Source organism: Lethenteron reissneri, chromosome 58, assembly GCF_015708825.2.
Source record: "Lethenteron reissneri isolate LAM-NWPU_2019-01 chromosome 58, ASM1570882v1, whole genome shotgun sequence".
Classification (NCBI taxonomy): Eukaryota; Metazoa; Chordata; class Hyperoartia; order Petromyzontiformes; family Petromyzontidae; genus Lethenteron; species Lethenteron reissneri.
The window spans coordinates 3,866,779-3,885,637 of NC_083836.1; the positions used below are offsets into that span (position 1 = coordinate 3,866,779).

The 18,859-nt window shown below is 46.7% G+C and overlaps 1 protein-coding gene across 2 annotated transcripts in view; it reads left to right on the forward strand.

Moving 5' to 3' along the window:
* Positions 1-18,859, forward strand: part of LOC133357488 (cullin-3-A) — a 48,891-nt gene that overhangs the window by 13,137 nt on the left and 16,895 nt on the right. For both annotated transcript variants that reach the window (XM_061575447.1, XM_061575448.1), the window contains exons 2-8: positions 3,620-3,817; positions 9,939-10,052; positions 10,726-10,886; positions 12,788-12,902; positions 13,613-13,841; positions 15,581-15,726; positions 17,591-17,767. In XM_061575447.1, the coding sequence (XP_061431431.1) occupies positions 3,620-3,817; positions 9,939-10,052; positions 10,726-10,886; positions 12,788-12,902; positions 13,613-13,841; positions 15,581-15,726; positions 17,591-17,767 (1,140 nt within the window). The remainder of the gene's footprint in view (positions 1-3,619; positions 3,818-9,938; positions 10,053-10,725; positions 10,887-12,787; positions 12,903-13,612; positions 13,842-15,580; positions 15,727-17,590; positions 17,768-18,859) is intronic.

Genomic DNA, 18,859 nt, shown 5'->3' on the forward strand with positions numbered 1-18,859 from the left:
AGAATTTTTGTTGCTATTTCATTTATACCTGATGATGATTGCTTGTGTTCCAATCGAAACGTCGTATGCTATTATTGAATTTATTATTTTATCTTTATACGTGACTTTACTGAAAGAACCAAGAGTAATTTAGTGTTGGTCGTGCTGTCATACGAGTGCTCAAATGGCAATTGACAGGTTCTGAGTTTCTACTACGGGTTGAGGTTGATTCGGCTAATTGCCATTCAGGTTTAATAACGTGAGAATCAGTTTGTGGAAATGTAACTGTTTGGGACTGGCCCTTGCAGTAGAAATGTGGAATTTCCACTACTGGCTTCCAACTGCCAACAGACATAAGCTTGTCCGCATGCTTGTTTGAGCTGTGAGCCACTTTAACTGTAACATTTCACAAAGTGTTTATGCCATCAGCAATTCTTGCCACTCACATTTGTCCCACGTTGCCGACAAACGTTCAAGCATAATTTCAGGCTGAGCAAACCCAGGGGAGGCATCCAGTCGGCACAAAATACCAATTCTCAATGATGTGTGCATATTTCGATTTAAAGCTTTCGTGACTGCAGGGATTCATCTTCTTGGTTCTTTCGGTAAAGTCACGTAGAAGGGAAGTAATAAAATAATAAAAATAAAACATAATAAAATAATTCTCACGACGTTTCGGCCAGACGCTGTCTCTCCGACAAACCTGGTCTTCACCTGAGGACGGCTGCTTGCGTTGTGGCCGAAACGTCGTGAGATTTATTTTATTATGTTTTATTTTTATTATTTTATTACTTCCCTTCTACGTGACTTTACCGAAAGAACCAAAAAGATGCGTGCATAGCTTGGAATCGAACCCACGTTTGCATCGGTTTTAAGGCAAGATTATACAAAACGACAAATAACTACCCCATTGCTCTAAATACGAATACCTTGAACAGCCATGCACACACACATACGTGTTTGCAGGCAAGAACAGACACAGGAAGTCGTGTGGGGGAAGCCACGACGGAAACGGACAAAGCCTGCGTCTGGCAGTAAAACGAATATTTCGCCTGGTATATAGGAGGTCGTGGGTTCGATCCCAACCCTGCGATGCATTTGGAGTTTGCATGTCTCTCTCCCCATGGTGGTCACGTGGATTTTTTCCGTGTCCTCGGTTTTTCCCTCCATGTTTAGAATCAACATGCGTTGAGCGTGTTTTGGCTGCTATAAATTATCACGTTATGATAAGCCACTTTGTTGAGCTATCATTTGTGGCCAGATCACTCCAGAACAAGAGCTATATAGCTCTGTGGGCCTTACCTTGTAAACAAAACAAAAAACCCCTCTGTTTCATTCAGTGATGTGCACAACTTATGTGGCCATTCCAGCTTTGTTTTATCATTCAAAAAATTGCAGTTGGCATTGCCATGCTTTCCTTTGGCTTCAGTGAGTGACATTATTTCAGAATGTGCTCGATACAAAAAGGAGATCCTAAATATGTTGTGTCACGTTTGGCTTCGCCTTCATGGAAAGTCTTCGGAAGCAAACGATATTGTTGGGCTATGTTGAAAAGCAGAAATGTTAAACTACATTTTCATGAGCCTATGTTGAAAAAAGGAAAAGGTTTACATGAAAAATGTAAACCCTCAATTTTGGAGTGTCTAACATTTATTTGTCGTGATTTTTCTGATTATGAGCACAGTTTTGACTGCTGTGTTTTTTAATATCAGCTTTTCTCACCCAAGAATTTGTATCATTCATGACTGGGTGTGTAAGATAACAAAGCATTGTGCAAAAATAGCCACCTTTTTATCTCTGTGCATTTTATCTCCGGGATTCCTTTGGTAGTATTCATGGGTGTTCGTTTGCTGTTTAAAATCTTTTGTACCTCTATTTTTTCATCTTTATCTCTTTTTTCATCTTTGGATTTGTTTGTATAATGTTGTGATGGGTACCCCCTTGAGTGGGGGATGATATTACATTTCAAATAAACCTCTTTAAACCTTTAAACTTTCTCAAACAGCTGAGAGGTGTCGCAATAACATTCCGAGTGATGTTTGCCGGTACTCTCATATTACAGTTTTGCCTTCGTATTCAAACCACGTCCAAGCCCAAGCGATGCTGCGGTCGGAGGACTTGTGACCGATATTATTATTCGAATGTCACGATTTCATATCTCGGTTGGTTGCTGACTGGACCCTCCAAATGAAGCTCTCTGGAAGACTTGCTCCTCTTGCCATAGAGAAGTGGAATTTCCACCACTGGCTCAGGATTTCTCATGAGAGCAGAGGGGACCTTTAAACAACTTCTCTGATACTATGAGACCTCATTTACCAGTGGCAAAATATAGTAATACGTTTTTACCCTTTCAACGTTTTGTACCAGTTGAAAGGGTAAACACCTATTACTATATTTTGCCACTGGTAAATGAGGTCTCATAGTGTAAATGCTTACCCCCGAGCTCCCAATACTCTGATAGTGCACTGTTTTTGAGTTGTGCGCCTTTTGGCATCATCTGGTCCAACACCAATGGAGACTAGGCTCTAAAAAAAGCTGTCTCGGGTGTGGACCAATCAACTTCAAGGACAGTGCATATTATTATCATTATCAGAGTTGTTTCTTTTTGTTTGCATTTTGACTGCTTGTGTTGTGGTTATTGCAAACATGATGCCTTGTATAAAGGTGTCAGTTTTGTACCAGTTGAAAGGGTAAAAACCTATTACTATAACTTCTCTGATAGTCTCGGTTTGACATTTTCTTAGTTTTATTTGCTTGAATAGTGCAGGTTTGATTCAAATGTGTTTTTTAGAGATCGATAGGATATGTACATCTGTTAAAAATGTATTTCCGTAAAAAAAAGAGCATTTGGGACTCTTGCGAATGAGATGATATTCAGCGTACGCACGTGCCCCAGTAGGAGCGTTTTTAGTTAGTGCTCTGCCATGGATCAGAAATGGAACCAAAGCGGAAAAGTGTCACAAGAAGCCTTTTGAAAGGTGCACGCTGGGAACTACAGTACATTGAGAGAGAGAGAGAGAAATAAAGAGGAACCATCAGTGATTGGAGACCAGTCACATGTCTGCTCCAGTCTACCAACAACCCCAAAAATATTCGCTCAAAAACGAAGCGCAGAGCGTGAGAGTTCAATTCCTTGTCATTTAATCGGTATTTCTTTTTGTCACATACCTAGAATGTTTCAATTATAGGCAAGTATTGTTAGGTTTTTTCCGGTAAAGTCATGTAGGTAAAAACATTAAAAAGTAAAATAAAATGAAAATTAAATAAAAATCACGACGTTTCGGAGGCAACACAAGCTTCCGTCTTCAGGTGGTACCGTCACAGCCACGACGGCTGTATCAAGTAAATGAGAGATTGTAGGAGCTACCACTCCGTTTATATAATGGTTGAAGATGGTGGTGGGGCAAGGGCCGCATACTTTTATTAATATGGTAAGGTGAGGCTTAAGACTAAGAATAGACTGCATAATAATGGTTGAGCCCACCGAGTTGTAGCACAGGCTGAGCCTTTGTTATGAATCATTGCAGTCACGAAAGCTTCAAATCTAGAAGTGTACGTATGTTCAACTTTGTTCAACCAAGCGTGCTAATCGGAGGTGCGAAACTTGCTTGTGCGTGTACGTGGTGGCACGCTCCTCCAGATGACGATGGACGAAAAGTACGTGGCGAACATCTGGAACCTGCTCAAGAACGCCATCCAGGAGATCCAGAAGAAGAACAACAGCGGTCTGAGCTTCGAGGAGCTGTACCGCAACGCGTACACGATGGTGCTGCACAAGCACGGCGAAAAGCTCTACACGGGCCTGCGCGAGGTCGTCACGGAACACCTCATCAATAAGGCACGAGGCCCCGCATGGCGTCCATCAGCAATAACGCCTCCCTCCCTCCCTCACTCCTTTTTTTTTCTTTTTTTTCTTTTTATTTTTTTAAACGATCAGACGAGAAAGATGCTCAGTCTTTCGGCACTTTACTTCGTTCATCATGTCGTTTGTTTGTATTCTTTTTTTTACTTATGTGCTCCCTTTTTTTTAATCAAAGATATAACGCGGGCTTCCCGTGTAACATTAGTCCCATTGTGTGTTACTGTGTTCATAGACACCAACAAGAAACACAAATCACCCCCAAAAACCCATCACCAGATCCCCTGCTACTGCGCTTCCAGCACCATAGCGGCGAAGGCACCTGCCTGACCTCCCTCCCTCCCTCCCTCCCTCCCTGCCTCCCTCCCTCCCTCCCTCCCTCCCTCCCTCCCTCCCTCCCTCCCTCCCTCCCTCCCTCCCTCCCTCCCTCCCTCCCTCCCTCCCTCCCTCCCTCCCTCCCTCCCTCCCTCTTGTCTTTCGCAATTGATGGTTGGGACACACAGGCTTTTAACTTTGGGTGCCATAGCGGCGAGATGTTAACTCCCTCACCTGGTATACAGGAGGTCATGGGTTCGATCCCGACCCCGATACCTGTATATTTGGAGTTTGCACGTTCTCTCTCCCCATGGTCCTGTTGAATTTTCTCCGGGTCCTCCATTTTTTTCCCTCCGCATTCATAATCAGCATCACGTGTGGAGGGTATTTGGCCGCTATAAATGTCGACGTGACGATAAGCCACTTTGTTGAGCTATCAATTGTGAATGCCAAGTCGCCGCTGAACAAGAGCTATATAGCTCTGTGGGCCTTACGCGGTGAAATAAAAATTGTTTCTTATTTATAGTTTTAGACTTGGAATGAATGATTCACTCCTCCCATCCCCCCCTGGTCAAGCGATTTAATGTATTATTACGATTCAGAGGTCACGGTTTAATTCTAGAATGGTATCTTTTTAATGCTTTCCGAATCAGGTTGCATTGTGTTGGTCCTCTTTGTCTGTCTGTATGTATGTCACAGGGAAGATGGCAGGGGAATTATAGCTCTTGGAATGATGATTCAATCTGAATGTAATGTTAGTAGGAAGTTGTTTTTCTGTTAGGAGAATACTTTGTTATAACCGGCTAAACCAATTTAAAGGGCTACCCAAAACTTTTAGTTACAAGCCAGAACAAAAATGACTTATATGCGTATATATAAATGCATTTTGTCCTGACACCTACCCATTTGTTTCCTTACTGCTAATTAATTAGCACGTTGAATAAAAATGCATGTTGGAAAGTGATGGTTTGCACAAACCATCATGCAAACTCCGGTTATACTTGCAGCGGCTTTTGGCTGGCCATCGAACAAAGACGGTCAACGCATTGCGCGCTTTTTCAGATGTGCTAAGGCGGCCATCTGGAACACTTTTCTTTCCTGTATTAGGAAGCCACTGGAGCCATGCTGGTTTAAATCATGTAGATTAAAAGCCTAATTTCTTTAGAACTGCTTTTTGCGTTTAGTTGTCCTTCCATCGCACCTCCGACGTTCACGGTTGCCTACGTGCGGTGCGAAAGTTCAAGTTTATTTATTAGGTATATCCCTGTGAGCCATTCGGCTCTTGAATCGGGTGCAACCGCAACAAACAAAAAAGATGAACAAATAACCGGAGAAAAAGAAATGCAACTTTCAACGTCTGCACAATATTTAAAAACACATTTTAATCCATATTCTTGGTTCTTTCGGCAAAGTCACGTAGAAGGGAAAACATAAAATAATGAAAATAAAACAATACAATTCTCACGACGTTTCCATTGCAACACAAGCAATCATCATCAGGTGTGAAAACCACAGCAAGAAAATTTGAAAAAAGCGGTTTTCACACCTGATGACGATTGCTTGTGTTGCAATCGAAACGTCGTGAGAATTTTATTGTTTTGTATTTTTAGTATTCTATTGTTTCCCTTCTACGTGACTTTACCGAAAGAACCAAGACTATACATGCTATCTAGTTGCTGACACCTGCCATAGAAATTTGGAGTTTCCTACCGCTGGCTCAGGGCTGCTGGATTGTAACGAGGAGACTTGAAATAACAGTGGAATGTCTCAGGCCCGGCTGGGTAAAGGTTTTTAATCATCTCAGCGTTGTCTTTTTACACTGCCATCAAATGCCGATGGCTGTCGGCACCTGTTTGTTTGCTTCCATAATTTCTCCTGCAATTTGTGTCGGGTCGTGTTGCATTTTTTTAATCGTTAATATTCCGCAGAATCCCCGAGCAGGTATAAAAATCGATCGGACGAGGATTGCAGTATGGATGTTTAATATCGCGTTGCAAATGGCGCACTAATTCGCTCCTCCGCCGTTTAGAGACGTGCCCCCAGTGGCTTTTCTTTGACCCTGAATCCAACTTCCTCCTGATGGTTTTGGGCACTTGCATTTGTGAACTTGACCCGTGTATCTTCACCCAGATAATACATTCCAGCCGATTTGCTATAGAATTTAAAGGGTTTTTTTTGCTTCTTTCATTTACCGTTTTGACAGATAATCGTAGCAAATTAGCAGCGGTTGTCCAAGGCAACCGGTTTTTTGATTTATAAACTTTTATGAAGAATATTTGGAGGTGACAAGTTGGCTAACGCTGGTCCTGGCTTGTAATCAAGGTTTCAGCCACTTGTGATTAAATTGGGTTCTCAAGTTCAAGTTCATTTATTTGGTATAGCCCTGTGAGCCATTCGGCTCTTGAATCGGGTGCAACTGCAACAGACAAAAAACTAAAACATGAACAAGAAAACATCTTAAAGTGACTATGTGCAAACATAAAATCCAAGATAAAACAGCTAAATATTGCAGAAAAAGCACCGTACACCAACGCTCTGTGCAAAAATCCCAGTGTGATGCAAGTCAAACAACAACAACAACCACAAGACAACTTAGATTAAGGCCATCAGTCTAACTCCGTACTACAACAAACAAACATGGCCAAACCAAAAAACTTTTCGAAATCACCAAAATAAAGCCATGAAAGCAATGAAACACTAACCCATTCCTGCGGAGGGAGCTGGTAGGAATTTTGGGTTGCTTGGTCAGTGGCCAGGGTCAACGGTGGCGTGGTGTATTCCGCAAATATGCCTGACTGTGAGGGCGGGCACAAGCCGGCGTGAGTAGGTTGAACGGTGAGTTTTATAAGGGCACCACGGAGTGACCAGCCCCTCCCCACCCAGCCCCTCCCCACATTCCCCACCCAGCCCCTCTCCACCCTCCTTACCCAGCCCCTCCCCACCCTCCCCTCTCCAGCCAGCCCCACCCCTCCCATTTTTGGATGCACGACGGACGGACGGACACAATAATCCTCTGTGGGCTGATGTAACCAGGTGGTTCCTACCAATATTAACAGTTTTGTCGCTTTATTTGACATTCCAGCTCTCTTTTCAATCAAGACAACAGTTTGATTGCCGCGTGACAAACAGCTCGTTAGCAGGGCATTTGTGAAGGTGCATAGGAGGTATTTGAAAGCACCTTGGAAGTTTATATTTTTCAACGGTTTTACTTAACTTGAAAGCTGTGTCGTGGCCAAATCTTGTAATCAAAAGTTAGTCTACTTCCTGTTGTTGTCCAATCAATTCAAAAATTTGCACACGTACTCAGATCCAGTGACAATGCATGCCTGTATTAAAATCGCCATCAATTCATCAATTGCCTCCTTTCAAGCATATTCATTTTATATTTTGTGTAGGTGAAAAACGCAGCGGTCTCTAAACTGTGGAATCGGCTCGCACAAAAAGCAGTCGCCGCGTGTCTCTTGTGATCAAGATGTCGTCCACTTGCCGTTGTCCAATCGAGTTATTGACTTTTTAGTGCACTTTTAAATGTTTAAAAAAACTTTTTTTAAAGGAGTTTTTTACGTAATATTCCACAGGCTAACGTCTTAACATGGGAGCGTTGTCACTCTGCCTTTTGTGAGAGTTCCAATTGTACGCGACCTCATTTCGTGACGGAACATTTTGGGGGCATGCGTTGTACACAGCCAGCGGCGGCGAATACATCCGTGCACTGAATTATCGTGACGGCAAGTTTTGGCACAAAGCCGAGGCTTTGCGACTGCAGAAAAACTTCTCGCGGTCATCGGCCAGAAATTCCCCCCACGGTGGCGATTGGCTGAAGTAGTCGGCAAAGCTCTGCACTGTCATTTCACACCGCTGTGTGTATATCCTCCCCCATCCCCAACCCTGAGCCCTGGAAATTGCTAATTCGCACGCATTCCTTGTACACTTTAATGCTGTGGGTTCGAAGGCCAGATTGGAAATAGAGCTGTGTGTTTGTTTAGATTGTTGTCCTTCCCTGCCACTGCACCTCCGATTACATACCTGTCAACCCCTGATCAGTGCCGACCTTATTACAGACCAATTCAAACCTTACTGGTCACCCCGTGCCCCTTTTAAGTCTCAACGTTCATCCTGCAAAGTCCCATCACAAGGGAGAAACACAAACAAATAGACACTTTTTTTTACATTTTTTTGCCTGTATTGAAACGGCTGTGTGCCATATGGCCCTGAACTCAATTTCCTTGTACAAGAATCTGGGTAAACTGTATGAGTTGACAGGTATGCGATTAGTAAGGTGCGAAAGAAGTTCAACATACAAACATACAGAGACTCGCACAGAGCCCCACAGACTCGCAGAGACACCTGTAGATTGTTGTCCTTCCCCCGCACCTCCGATTATCACGGTTGCCTACGTACGATGCGAAAGAAGTTCAACATACGTATATGCGTATATAAACTCGCGCAGAGCCACCATAGTTTGTTGTGCTTCCCAAGCAGAACTGTCTATTTAGTTCCCCCTGCCCTTGATGGTGTCCGTGCCTGCTTGAGCTTTTTTTGCGATGATGAGTGGGATTTAAGATTCATGGTGACTACGGTCTTTTTGCAGGAGACAAAAAACACCTGTCCTTTTTAAATTAAAGGCTAATGTGCCTCAACTTGTTGTCACGAATATCATGAAAGGCAAGAATCGTACTCTGTCTTTCAATGATGTCTCATTTTTAAATCCTTTATATTAAGTTCGCTTGCTTGCTTAGGACCGTGCAAATCTTTCGGTCGTTTTTTATAACCCACTTCCCGTGATCCAATCGAGCTGACATTTTGCACACAGACTCGTTGTGCGTGACAATTAATGTTCGTGAAATTTTTTTCTCCAAAATTTTACACTTTTTAGGACAAAAATATATTTAATTACCAATTGCTTAATGGTGCAATGCAATCATCTGACCCATAGGTGGCAGCCATCTCAAGCCAGAGGACGAGAGGACTCTAGCCGCCACGCATATAAAGGATTTATAGTGAAAAACTTTGTTTTTACGGGTTATACTTATTCTCTTTCATGCCAGAGGCACTGAGATTTTGGGGATGTCTGTAGGTGTAAATGATTATCATGGTTGGCTGCATATGGTGTGGCAAGTTCAGCATACTATGTTGGGAGTCGTAGTGAATTAGTTAATTTACTGCTGTGTAACCGAGTTCGATTCCTGGCCATGGCCAATATTACTTGCACTTATCTGAACCGATTAAATTCGATTTAAAGCTTTCGTGACTGCAGGGATTCATCTTCTTGGTTCTTTCGGTAAAGTCACGTAGAAGGGAAGTAATAAAATAATAAAAAAAACATAATAAAACAATTCTCACGACGTTTCGGCCACAACGCAAGCAGCCGTCCTCAGGTGAAAACCAGGTCTGTCGAGGCGACAGCGTCTAAATGAAACAGCACACGTGCTTGGAGCATGTATATAAGCTGGTTTGGAAGGCGGGAAAAAGGGCGCCTTGACAAAAGAATATGCATATCAAGAGGAATTTAGCATATTTATGGGAAATGCAGGTATGTGATTAGTACTACTCATGCCCGTGCATTATGCAGAATTAGCAGCCGGTTCCGGGCCTCCCCTTGGTTAACGGAGCCTCAACTGAGTACTTGGTGTGGTGTACAAACATCAGTACATTGGAGGCAAAGGCGGCCAGGTGTGATGCTGGTCACTCAACCTCTTCGCGCACCCCATTTAACCGCTGCTCGCCAACGGCGTTTGAAAGATGAACGTGGGTGGTCTTTGCCTCTCTCTCTCTTGGCGAGCAGGTGCGGACAGATGTGCTCAATTCACTGAACAACAACTTCCTGCAGACGCTAAACCAGGCGTGGAACGACCACCAGACTTCTATGGTGATGATCCGGGACATCCTCATGTACATGGTGCGTTGGCGTGCTCACACGCTCACGCGCTCACGCTCACGCTCGCGCGCAGTCACTTGCTCCCCCGTATCCGCGCAACACGCAAATTCACGTTGCCTTGTTCAACGAAGTTAGGGTGCCACGGTGGCTAGGATATGTTAACACCTAGCCTGGTGTGCAGGAGGTCGTCGGTTCGATTCCGACCCTGACGCCTGCTGTATATTTGGAGTTTGCATGTCTCTCTCCCTGTGGTCGTGTGGATTTTAGCCCGGGCCCTCCAATTTTTTCACCTTCACATTTAGAATCAAAATGTGTGGTCGGGTGGATTTTTCTGCAGGTCCTCTGGTTTTTCCCTCATTTATAAACACTCGTTTAGAGTTTGTGGCTGCTGCTCTAAATTTCCTCGCGATAAGCCATTTCGTTGAGCTATCATTTGTGGCCAGGTCGCTTCTGAAAAAGAGCTACATATCTCAGTGGGCCTTGCCTGATAAAAATAAAAACAGTTACGTTTTTAGCTTACATGTTCGTGCACGCTCACACACGTTGGAAAGCTCGCACGCGCTTACACAAAGACGCACGCACACACACACACGCTCGCACACTTGCTGGTATGTTCACACACACATGCCGGCACGTTTGCCCCGCACTCGCACACACCGGAGGCTCACGCGCGTGTACGCGCGGCGCTGCGCAGGACCGTGTCTACGTGCTGCAGAACAACGTGGAGAACGTCTACAACCTGGGCCTCATCATTTTCCGCGACCAGGTGGTGCGCTACGGCAACATCCGAGACCACCTACGGCAAACGCTGCTCGACATGATCGCGCGTGAACGCCGCGGGGAAGTCGTCGACAGGTGGGGGCGGCGGTGACGGTCGCGACGCCCTCGTCCGAGCCCAGGGGTCAGAGAGGGAGGAGGCGAGGCAGGAGATGTAATTGCTTCAGATTGAACAAGACAATGTCAAAGGGTTTTTAATTGGTGTAAAGGTTCAACCAGTCAATGTCTGTTTGAAAAGCACGGGCCAAATAAATATGACCATCAGAACTAGCAGGCTTATTGCAAATTGTATTTTTGTAATTAGTAATATGTATTTCCTATTTTTAAGTTTTCTTTTTGTAATAACTGCCATTAGTAAGCTCGTCATACTGAAAAACATGGTTAACCCTGTACCTCGGTTGATGGCCATTGCTTGAAAGCTTTGCTCATTCTTTCACCGAGTTGACGGTAATGTGTTTTTTTGTTGGGGTCTCATTGTTCCTGTACATTGTCACTGGCAACAAAGACAACTTTCAAACAAAAAAAAGAGAGGGAGGAGAAGAGGGAGGTTTGAGAGGCTTGGGAGGGAGGAGAGAGAGTGAGGAGTGAGAGGGAAGGGGAGGGAGGAGAGAGGGGAGAGAGGGGAGAGAGCAGGAGGAGGAGGAATGTTGGGCCGGTGCAAGCGTGTGGGTGCTTACGGAAAGGCTCTGATCAATAAAGACACAGCCAGCAAAGCTCGTGTGAAATACGCGATAAAAACTCACATCGTTGATCAACGTGGAAATCCTGAGAAGGGTGGGTAAACACCGTTAAAGACTGCAAGTTGCGCGTCGATAATCTGCTCATGCTACAGTCGGGCTCGCGGAGCGATCAAAATGACACAGACGAAACAAAAAAACCAGCAGGGATACAAACAAGATGATACTAAAAAAAGGCAAATAGAATCAATTGTTGAGCGGAATCGTGTGACGGTGGTTCGTTGGAATTGCGACGGTGCACGGGCTGTCTGTAGGAGTGTTGTGAGTGGTTGTGCGGTCGGGGGGAGGGGGCGGTCCGGCAGCGCGTTCACCAATGGTTATTACCGAAGTAAACGGTTCAAATCCAACGGCCGCCCTGGTTAATACTGCCGGTGTATTAACCATTAACAAAAAAATGTAACTTCGTCTGCTTCGTGGTGGACGTTACAGATCCCACGACGTCATTCGCAAAAGTGGGCCATTGTGTGCCAGCGTCATCATGGTCCACATTTTCCAAAGTTAATAAAATAAATTGCCTGCAAATGATTCAACTGGGGATTGTATATGGGTAAGTATACCCCCACTGCCTCCTGGCAGACCTGCAGAGCTTGGGCAATTGTTGGCACCTGTGTTTGTGGCTGCCTTCCAGCTTGTATGTGATTTTCTGTCCCCAGACAACTGAATGTGTCCGCCCCCCTACCCCATAGCACGTTAACAACCTTAGGGATGTCCTGCTGTATTCCGCACGTGGTGATGGATGTTATGTGTGTGTGTCTCCGTGTGTGTGCCTGCCCGTGCGTGTGTCTCCCCGTGCGTGTGTCTCCCCGTGTGTCTGCCCGTGCGTGTGTCTTCGTGTGCGTCTCCCCGTGTGCGTCTGCCCGTGTGCGTCTCCCCGTGTGCGTGTCTCTGTGCGTGTCTCTGTGCGTGTCTCTGTGCGTGTCTCTGTGCGTGTCTCTCCGCGTGTCTCCGTGCGTGTCTCCGTGCGTGTCTCCGTGCGTGTCTCTGTGCGTGTCTCCGTGCGTGTCTCCGTGCGTGTCTCCGTGCGTGTCTCCGTGCGTGTCTCCGTGCGTGTCTCCGTGCGTGTCTCCGTGCGTGTCTCTGTGCGTGTCTCTGTGCGTGTCTCCGTGCGTGTCTCCGTGCGTGTCTCCGTGCGTGTCTCCGTGCGTGTCTCCGTGCGTGTCTCTGTGCGTGTCTCTGTGCGTGTCTCTGTGCGTGTCTCCCCGTGTGCGTCACCCCGTGTGCGTCTCCGTGACGCATCGGCAGGGGAGCGATCCGGAACGCGTGCCAGATGCTGCTCATGCTCGGCATCGAGAGCCGCACCGTGTACGAGGAGGACTTCGAGATCCCCTTCCTGCGGATGTCGGCAGAGTTCTTCCAGGTCAGCTTCGACTCTTACCTCTTGCGGCAATGTCATTTGATAAAAAAAGAGAAAAGTTTGTAATGTGCAACGTGGCCAATTTTAAGTTAATTCAATTGCATGTTCCCCCCCACCCTGCGGGACCCTCCGATCAGCATGTTTGGCGACGTGCGGAGCGAAAGAAGTTTAATATACATGCATACAAAGTAACATCGGCCCGCCGCTGGGAGGCTTTATGTCCGCTTGCAGGCTGTTGCTGCGTTCGTTGAGCTTGCACCCACACAGGGACAGCTGTCGCTGGGGGTCCCCTCCAGCAGGGCATCTAAAGCTGGACCGCGTGGGCTGGGGGGGGCACGGTATCATTATTAAGCGGTGATAATTACTATTTAGAACTACTATTTTTTTGACTGGGTAAGACCCTTTGAGCTATGTAGCTCTTTTTCAGCAGCGACCTGGCCACAAATGATAGCCCAGCGAAGTGGCTCATCGCTTGGAAATTTCCTGCAGCAGCTACATAATCTAAACGCGTGATGTTGATTCTAAATGTGGAGGGAGAACCTGGAGAAAAATCCACGCGACCACGGGGAGACAGAAACACACCAACTCCAAATATACAGCAGGCGTCACGGGGTCGGGATCGAACCCGCGACCTCCTGTATACCCATGGCGAGGTAGTCACCGTCTCACCACCGTGGCGCTTGCCGCAACGCCGTTTCTCCCTCCGCCCGCAGATGGAAAGCCAGAAGTTCCTGGCCGAGAACAGCGCGTCGGTCTACATCAAGAAGGTGGAGGCGCGCATCACGGAGGAGACGGAACGTGCCGTGCACTACCTGGACAAGTCGACCGAGGAGCCGATTGTGCACGTTGTGGAGGAGGAGCTCATCTCCAAGCACATGAAGACCATCGTGGAGATGGAGAACTCGGGCCTCGTGCACATGCTGAAGAACGGCAAGACCGAAGGTGAGCTCAGCGGAGGGTGGTGGAGTGGGGGTAGGGCGCCACGGTGGCTAGGAGATGTCAACTACCTCGCCTGGTATGCAGGAGGTCGTTGGTTTCATTCCGACCCTGACAATACCTGCTGTATATTTGGAGTTTGCGTGTCTCTCTCTCATCATCATCACGGTGGCTAGGAGATGTCAACTACCTCGCCTGGTATGCAGGAGGTCGTGGGTTTGATCCAGACCCTGACGCCTGCTGCTGCATATTCGAAGTTTGCGTGTCTCTCTCTCTCTCTCATCATCATCATTACAGTGGCTAGGAGATGTTAACTACCTCGCCTGGTATGCAGGAGGTCGTTGGTTTCATTCCGACCCTGAAGCCTGCTGCTGTATATTTGGAGTTTGCAGTGTCTCTCCCCGCCCGCCGCCCCGTGATGGCGTGGATTTTCTCTGGGTGTTATTTTGTACAATAATAATCTCACACACTCTTATTTATACATTTACACTCATACGTATACAGTAATAGGGTTGTTGTTGTGTTTTTTACATTAATCTTAATTCGTTTTTTAGCTAACTGGACTAGGGATCGCCCCCGTATCAGTCTGTCTAGCTGAGGTAGGTTTTACCGGATAAACGAGGAGACGTAGGTGGACAAAGTTAACAAATCAAGGCTTTGGGGCGTACATTGCTACGCTCGTTAACTTGTCAGCTTGTGTGAGTCATTAGGGTGTGTGTTTGTCGCTTACGGGTATGATTTATCGAACTCATCTTTGGTGTGGTGGTTGCATCATTTGAGACGCAGCTTTGTAAACAATTCCGTTGTAATTGCAGTAGTAGAATTGCAGGTACACTGGTGGGAATTGCACATGCCGAGTGAGCATTTTGGTTGCACCTCAGTCACTTCTTTTAAGTGACCTCTTGTCAGTTTACAGTAAAGCGCAGCGTAAATCGCTCTCCTGCGGAGGTGTAGGGATATACACAAAGTTACCTATGAATTGTACTCGCACTTGCAGTGTTGCAAGGGGAGATTCAATTGTCCACGGCCAAAATACAAATATCCCCCGTACAGCCTTTAGCAGGCTGTTGGGGTTGTTAACGAGCAGCGCCTATGAAGACCGGCACAGCACACAAGGGTGGGCGGTGGTCAACACCACGGCCGGTCGCCTTTGTCTCCCCAGTGCTGATGGTTTTTTTTAACACACCACACCAGGTGGTCTTTGTTCAGGCTGAGTCGACCTCGGGGGAGTTTCATATATTCCAGGGGATGGATGACCAACAACCTCGACCAGAAGCCTTTGTCTCCCCACTACTCATTTGATGCTGAGTCTACCTTGGCGAGGCCCAGGACTGGTTCAGATGATCGCCAGCGGTGTTGCCCGTGAGCGGTAATCGGACTCAGGTGGCCTGGTTTCGTAGTGCAATGTGCCAAACGCTACACCACCGCTCCCCACGCTGACCAACCAGCACCCAACCGGCATTCGCCATTAAGTAGCGGTGATGTCACCACGGGCGCTTGTACCAGGCTAGGTGCACTTCAAGGCCACGTGAAGTGTCGGAAGGCCCCCTTGCAGGTCACGGGAAAGACCCGCGTGCCATGGGGTTGACTGACTGAGATGACTGGCAATGCACACGTACCGAGAGCGTCCGCCTGCCGACGCATCTTTATTCAGTGCTCGCTAACGGCGCCTCCTCTGTGGACTCCTAAGGCTGAGCGCGCTGGCGTGGGTGGGTGTATGTTTGTGTTCTCTCTCGTCCCCGCAGACTTGGCGTGTATGTACAAGCTGTTTGGTCGCGTGCCCAATGGTCTGAAGACCATGTGCGAGTGCATGAGCGGCTACTTACGTGAGCAAGGCAAGGCGCTCGTCACGGAAGAGGGGGAGGGCAAGAATCCCGTCGACTACATCCAGGTACGTGCGTGTGTGTGTTGAACTTGTTTCGCACCGTACGTAGCCAACCGTGCTAATCGGACGTGCAGGGAAGGACAGCAAACTATATATGTCTCTGTGCGAGTCTGTGTCTCTGTGTGAGTCTATTGGTCTCTGCGAGTCTGTGTTATGTATGTTGAACTTCTTTCGCACCGTACTCTAATCGGAGGTGCGTTAGAAGGACAACAAACTAAACACAAAAAGCAGTTCTAAAAAAATTTAGTTTTTAAATCAGATTTAAAAGCGCACATCTCCCTCCAGTGGCGCGCGAACAGATGGGAAACGCCTGTAAATCCAGTGCAATCCAATGCTTTGGAGGCAAGGGGGTTGGTAGATGTCGTGGGTTAGATGTCGACACGTATCGGGGATTGTCATTTCGATTGTCATTTTGAGTGCCCTTTTTGGTGATAGGTCACTCTTGCAAGTCGGACAATCCTGGTCTGTTAACTTAATGTGACCAGCATATGGGACTTGCAGTGAGTGGATTGGTGAATCTAACTGTGTCGGCCAGAGTCCTGCCACTTTGAAATGGCCCCAAACGATGTTTATTCATAACTGCAATTGTACATCAGAAAGGTAATTTGTATCCAACGCTGCTAGCATCTTGGCAGCATTATAGTAATAGGGTTTTTCCCCTTTTTTCTGGCAACAAAACTGAAACCTTTTACAAGGAATTATGTGTGCATTAACCACAATGCTTGTGGTCAAAATGCAAAAAAACACACTCTGATAATATATGCATTGTCCTTGAAACTGATTGGTCCACACCAAAGAAATCCCTCCCTGGTGTGGACCAATCCGTTTCAAGGACAATGCATATATTATCATATTGTTTTTTTTTGCATTTGACCACAAGTATTGTGGTTAATGCAGTTTTGTTGCCAGAAAAAAGGGGAAAACCGCTATTATTATATTTTGGTACTGGCAAAGGAGGTCTTATGATGTTGGCAGCATTAATTGGCCAATAGAAGGGAATATTTTCACCACGGAAACACTTTCCAACCGTAGCATGTGCAGTCGTGTCTATGACTGCAAGGACGTCTTGCAGTCACAAATGTTTATTTGGTCCTTTAGTCTTTAATGTTTAAAGGAGGATGTTTGTGTGTTGTGGTTAGCACGCTGCGCTGTGAAGCCCCTCGACCCGAATTCAATTCCCGCTCACGGCCAACACCAGTGGTGATTATCTTAACTGGTCCTGAGCCTCTGCCAGGTCGACTCGGTCTCAAATGAGTACCTCGTGCAATATGTAAACATCGCCACTGGGGAGACCAAGGCGGCCAGGCGTGGTGCTGGCTGCTCACCCGCTCGCATGCCGTGCCAGCCTTGGTAGGAGCTCATATTCTTAGGTTTTTTTGGTAAAGTCACGTAAGTCAAAAATTTAAATTAATAAAAGTAAAAAAAATACAGCAAACGCACCTTTACATCAGCCGCACCTTAACAACTCTTGGAACCTCCCTTTTCAACCAGTCTACACAACAAAGGCTCATTCCTTGCAGCGTGCTTCAGCCGCTCCGAACCTCACAATGGCTCCTCCCACCCTCAACCAGTATATATACAAGGAGTGTTTTCTTGGAATTTCTCTTACTTGATGCAGCAGTCATGCTGTGACGGTTCCACCTGAAGACGGAAGCTTGTGTTGCCTCCGAAACGTCGTGATTTTTATTTTATTTTACTTTTATTAATTTTAATTAAGAATTTTTACCTACGTGACTTTACAGAAAAAACCTAAGAATATGAATCCTTGCAGTCACGAAAGCTTCAAATCTAGAATTGGTAGGAGCTACTCGCTAGTAACACTTGCACCAACAGTCTGTGAATCTGTGTCTGTGATTCTCACTTCCCGTAGGGTCTTCTGGACCTCAAAGACCGCTTCGATCACTTCCTCCAGCAGTCATTTGGCAATGACCGCCTGTTCAAGCAGACCATCTCGAGCGACTTCGAGTATTTCCTGAACCTCAACCCGCGCTCGCCAGAATACCTCTCCCTGTTCATCGACGACAAACTCAAGAAGGGAGTGAAGGGGGTAAGAACGAGCAACACACTCGCGCTTGCTCGCTCACTTGCCAACAACGGCCGCCATTCACTGCTGGTGGTGACATCACCACAGCGCTTGTGCCAAGCTAGGTGCACTTTGAGGCAGAGGTCGCAAACGGGTTTTGATTCCTTACCCGTACCCGTACCCGGCCGCACCAGGGTCGAAAACGGGTACCCGTACCCTACTCGGTACCCGGCCGGGTATCGGGTAGGGTTCGGGTATGGGTACCCGATTGCGACCTCTGGGATGAAGCAATGTTGCAGGCGCGGGTGGGTTGATTCTAGGAACTTGAATTGTGAGAAGAGACAAGACGTTGGGAAATGAGTGACAAACGGTGACTCACCAGTGACTCACGGCCTACCCGTACCTGACCGCACCAGGGTCGCAAACGGGTACTCGTACCCGTACCCGGCCGGGTACGGGTAGCCGGGTATCGGGTAGGGTACGGGTATCGGGTACCCGGTTGCGAACTCTGCTTTGAGGTCAAGTGAAGCGTTGGAATGCTCGCTGACAGGATGTCACGGAACAGAGCCAGGTATTATGGGTTGAGATAACTGTCGGGTAACACCACCTGTGCTACCTGCTGTGCAAACTTAACGCGCACGCAATGTGGTGTACACAAATGCACAGGCTCTCGTACAGACATCAACGCTCGCAAACACACACGCATTCGCACGCTACCACATAATCGTACACATTCTCACGTGTACATACACACACACTACAGGGCTCTTCAAAAATATGTTAACACTTCTAAGAATTTGCAACAATACCACGATAAATGTGCCTCCGGGCTCTGGAGACCACCAGACACGTGTTGACAATAATGGCGAACGAGTGGAGGAGACACCGACTTTTTGAAGCTATTAACATACATTTGTTATCATGTTACGGAGTATTATCCATTCTTTTTCCATTAAAAATGATCAAATAAGTGCTAACATTTTTTGTAGCACCCTGTGTTATACACTTAATCGCACGTACAGTGATTCATGCACGGAAACACAGACGGGCATTCACGTATTCGCGCTCTGATATGATGTGTGATAGGTAGCAGTGACACAGTGGTACCCGCGCTCC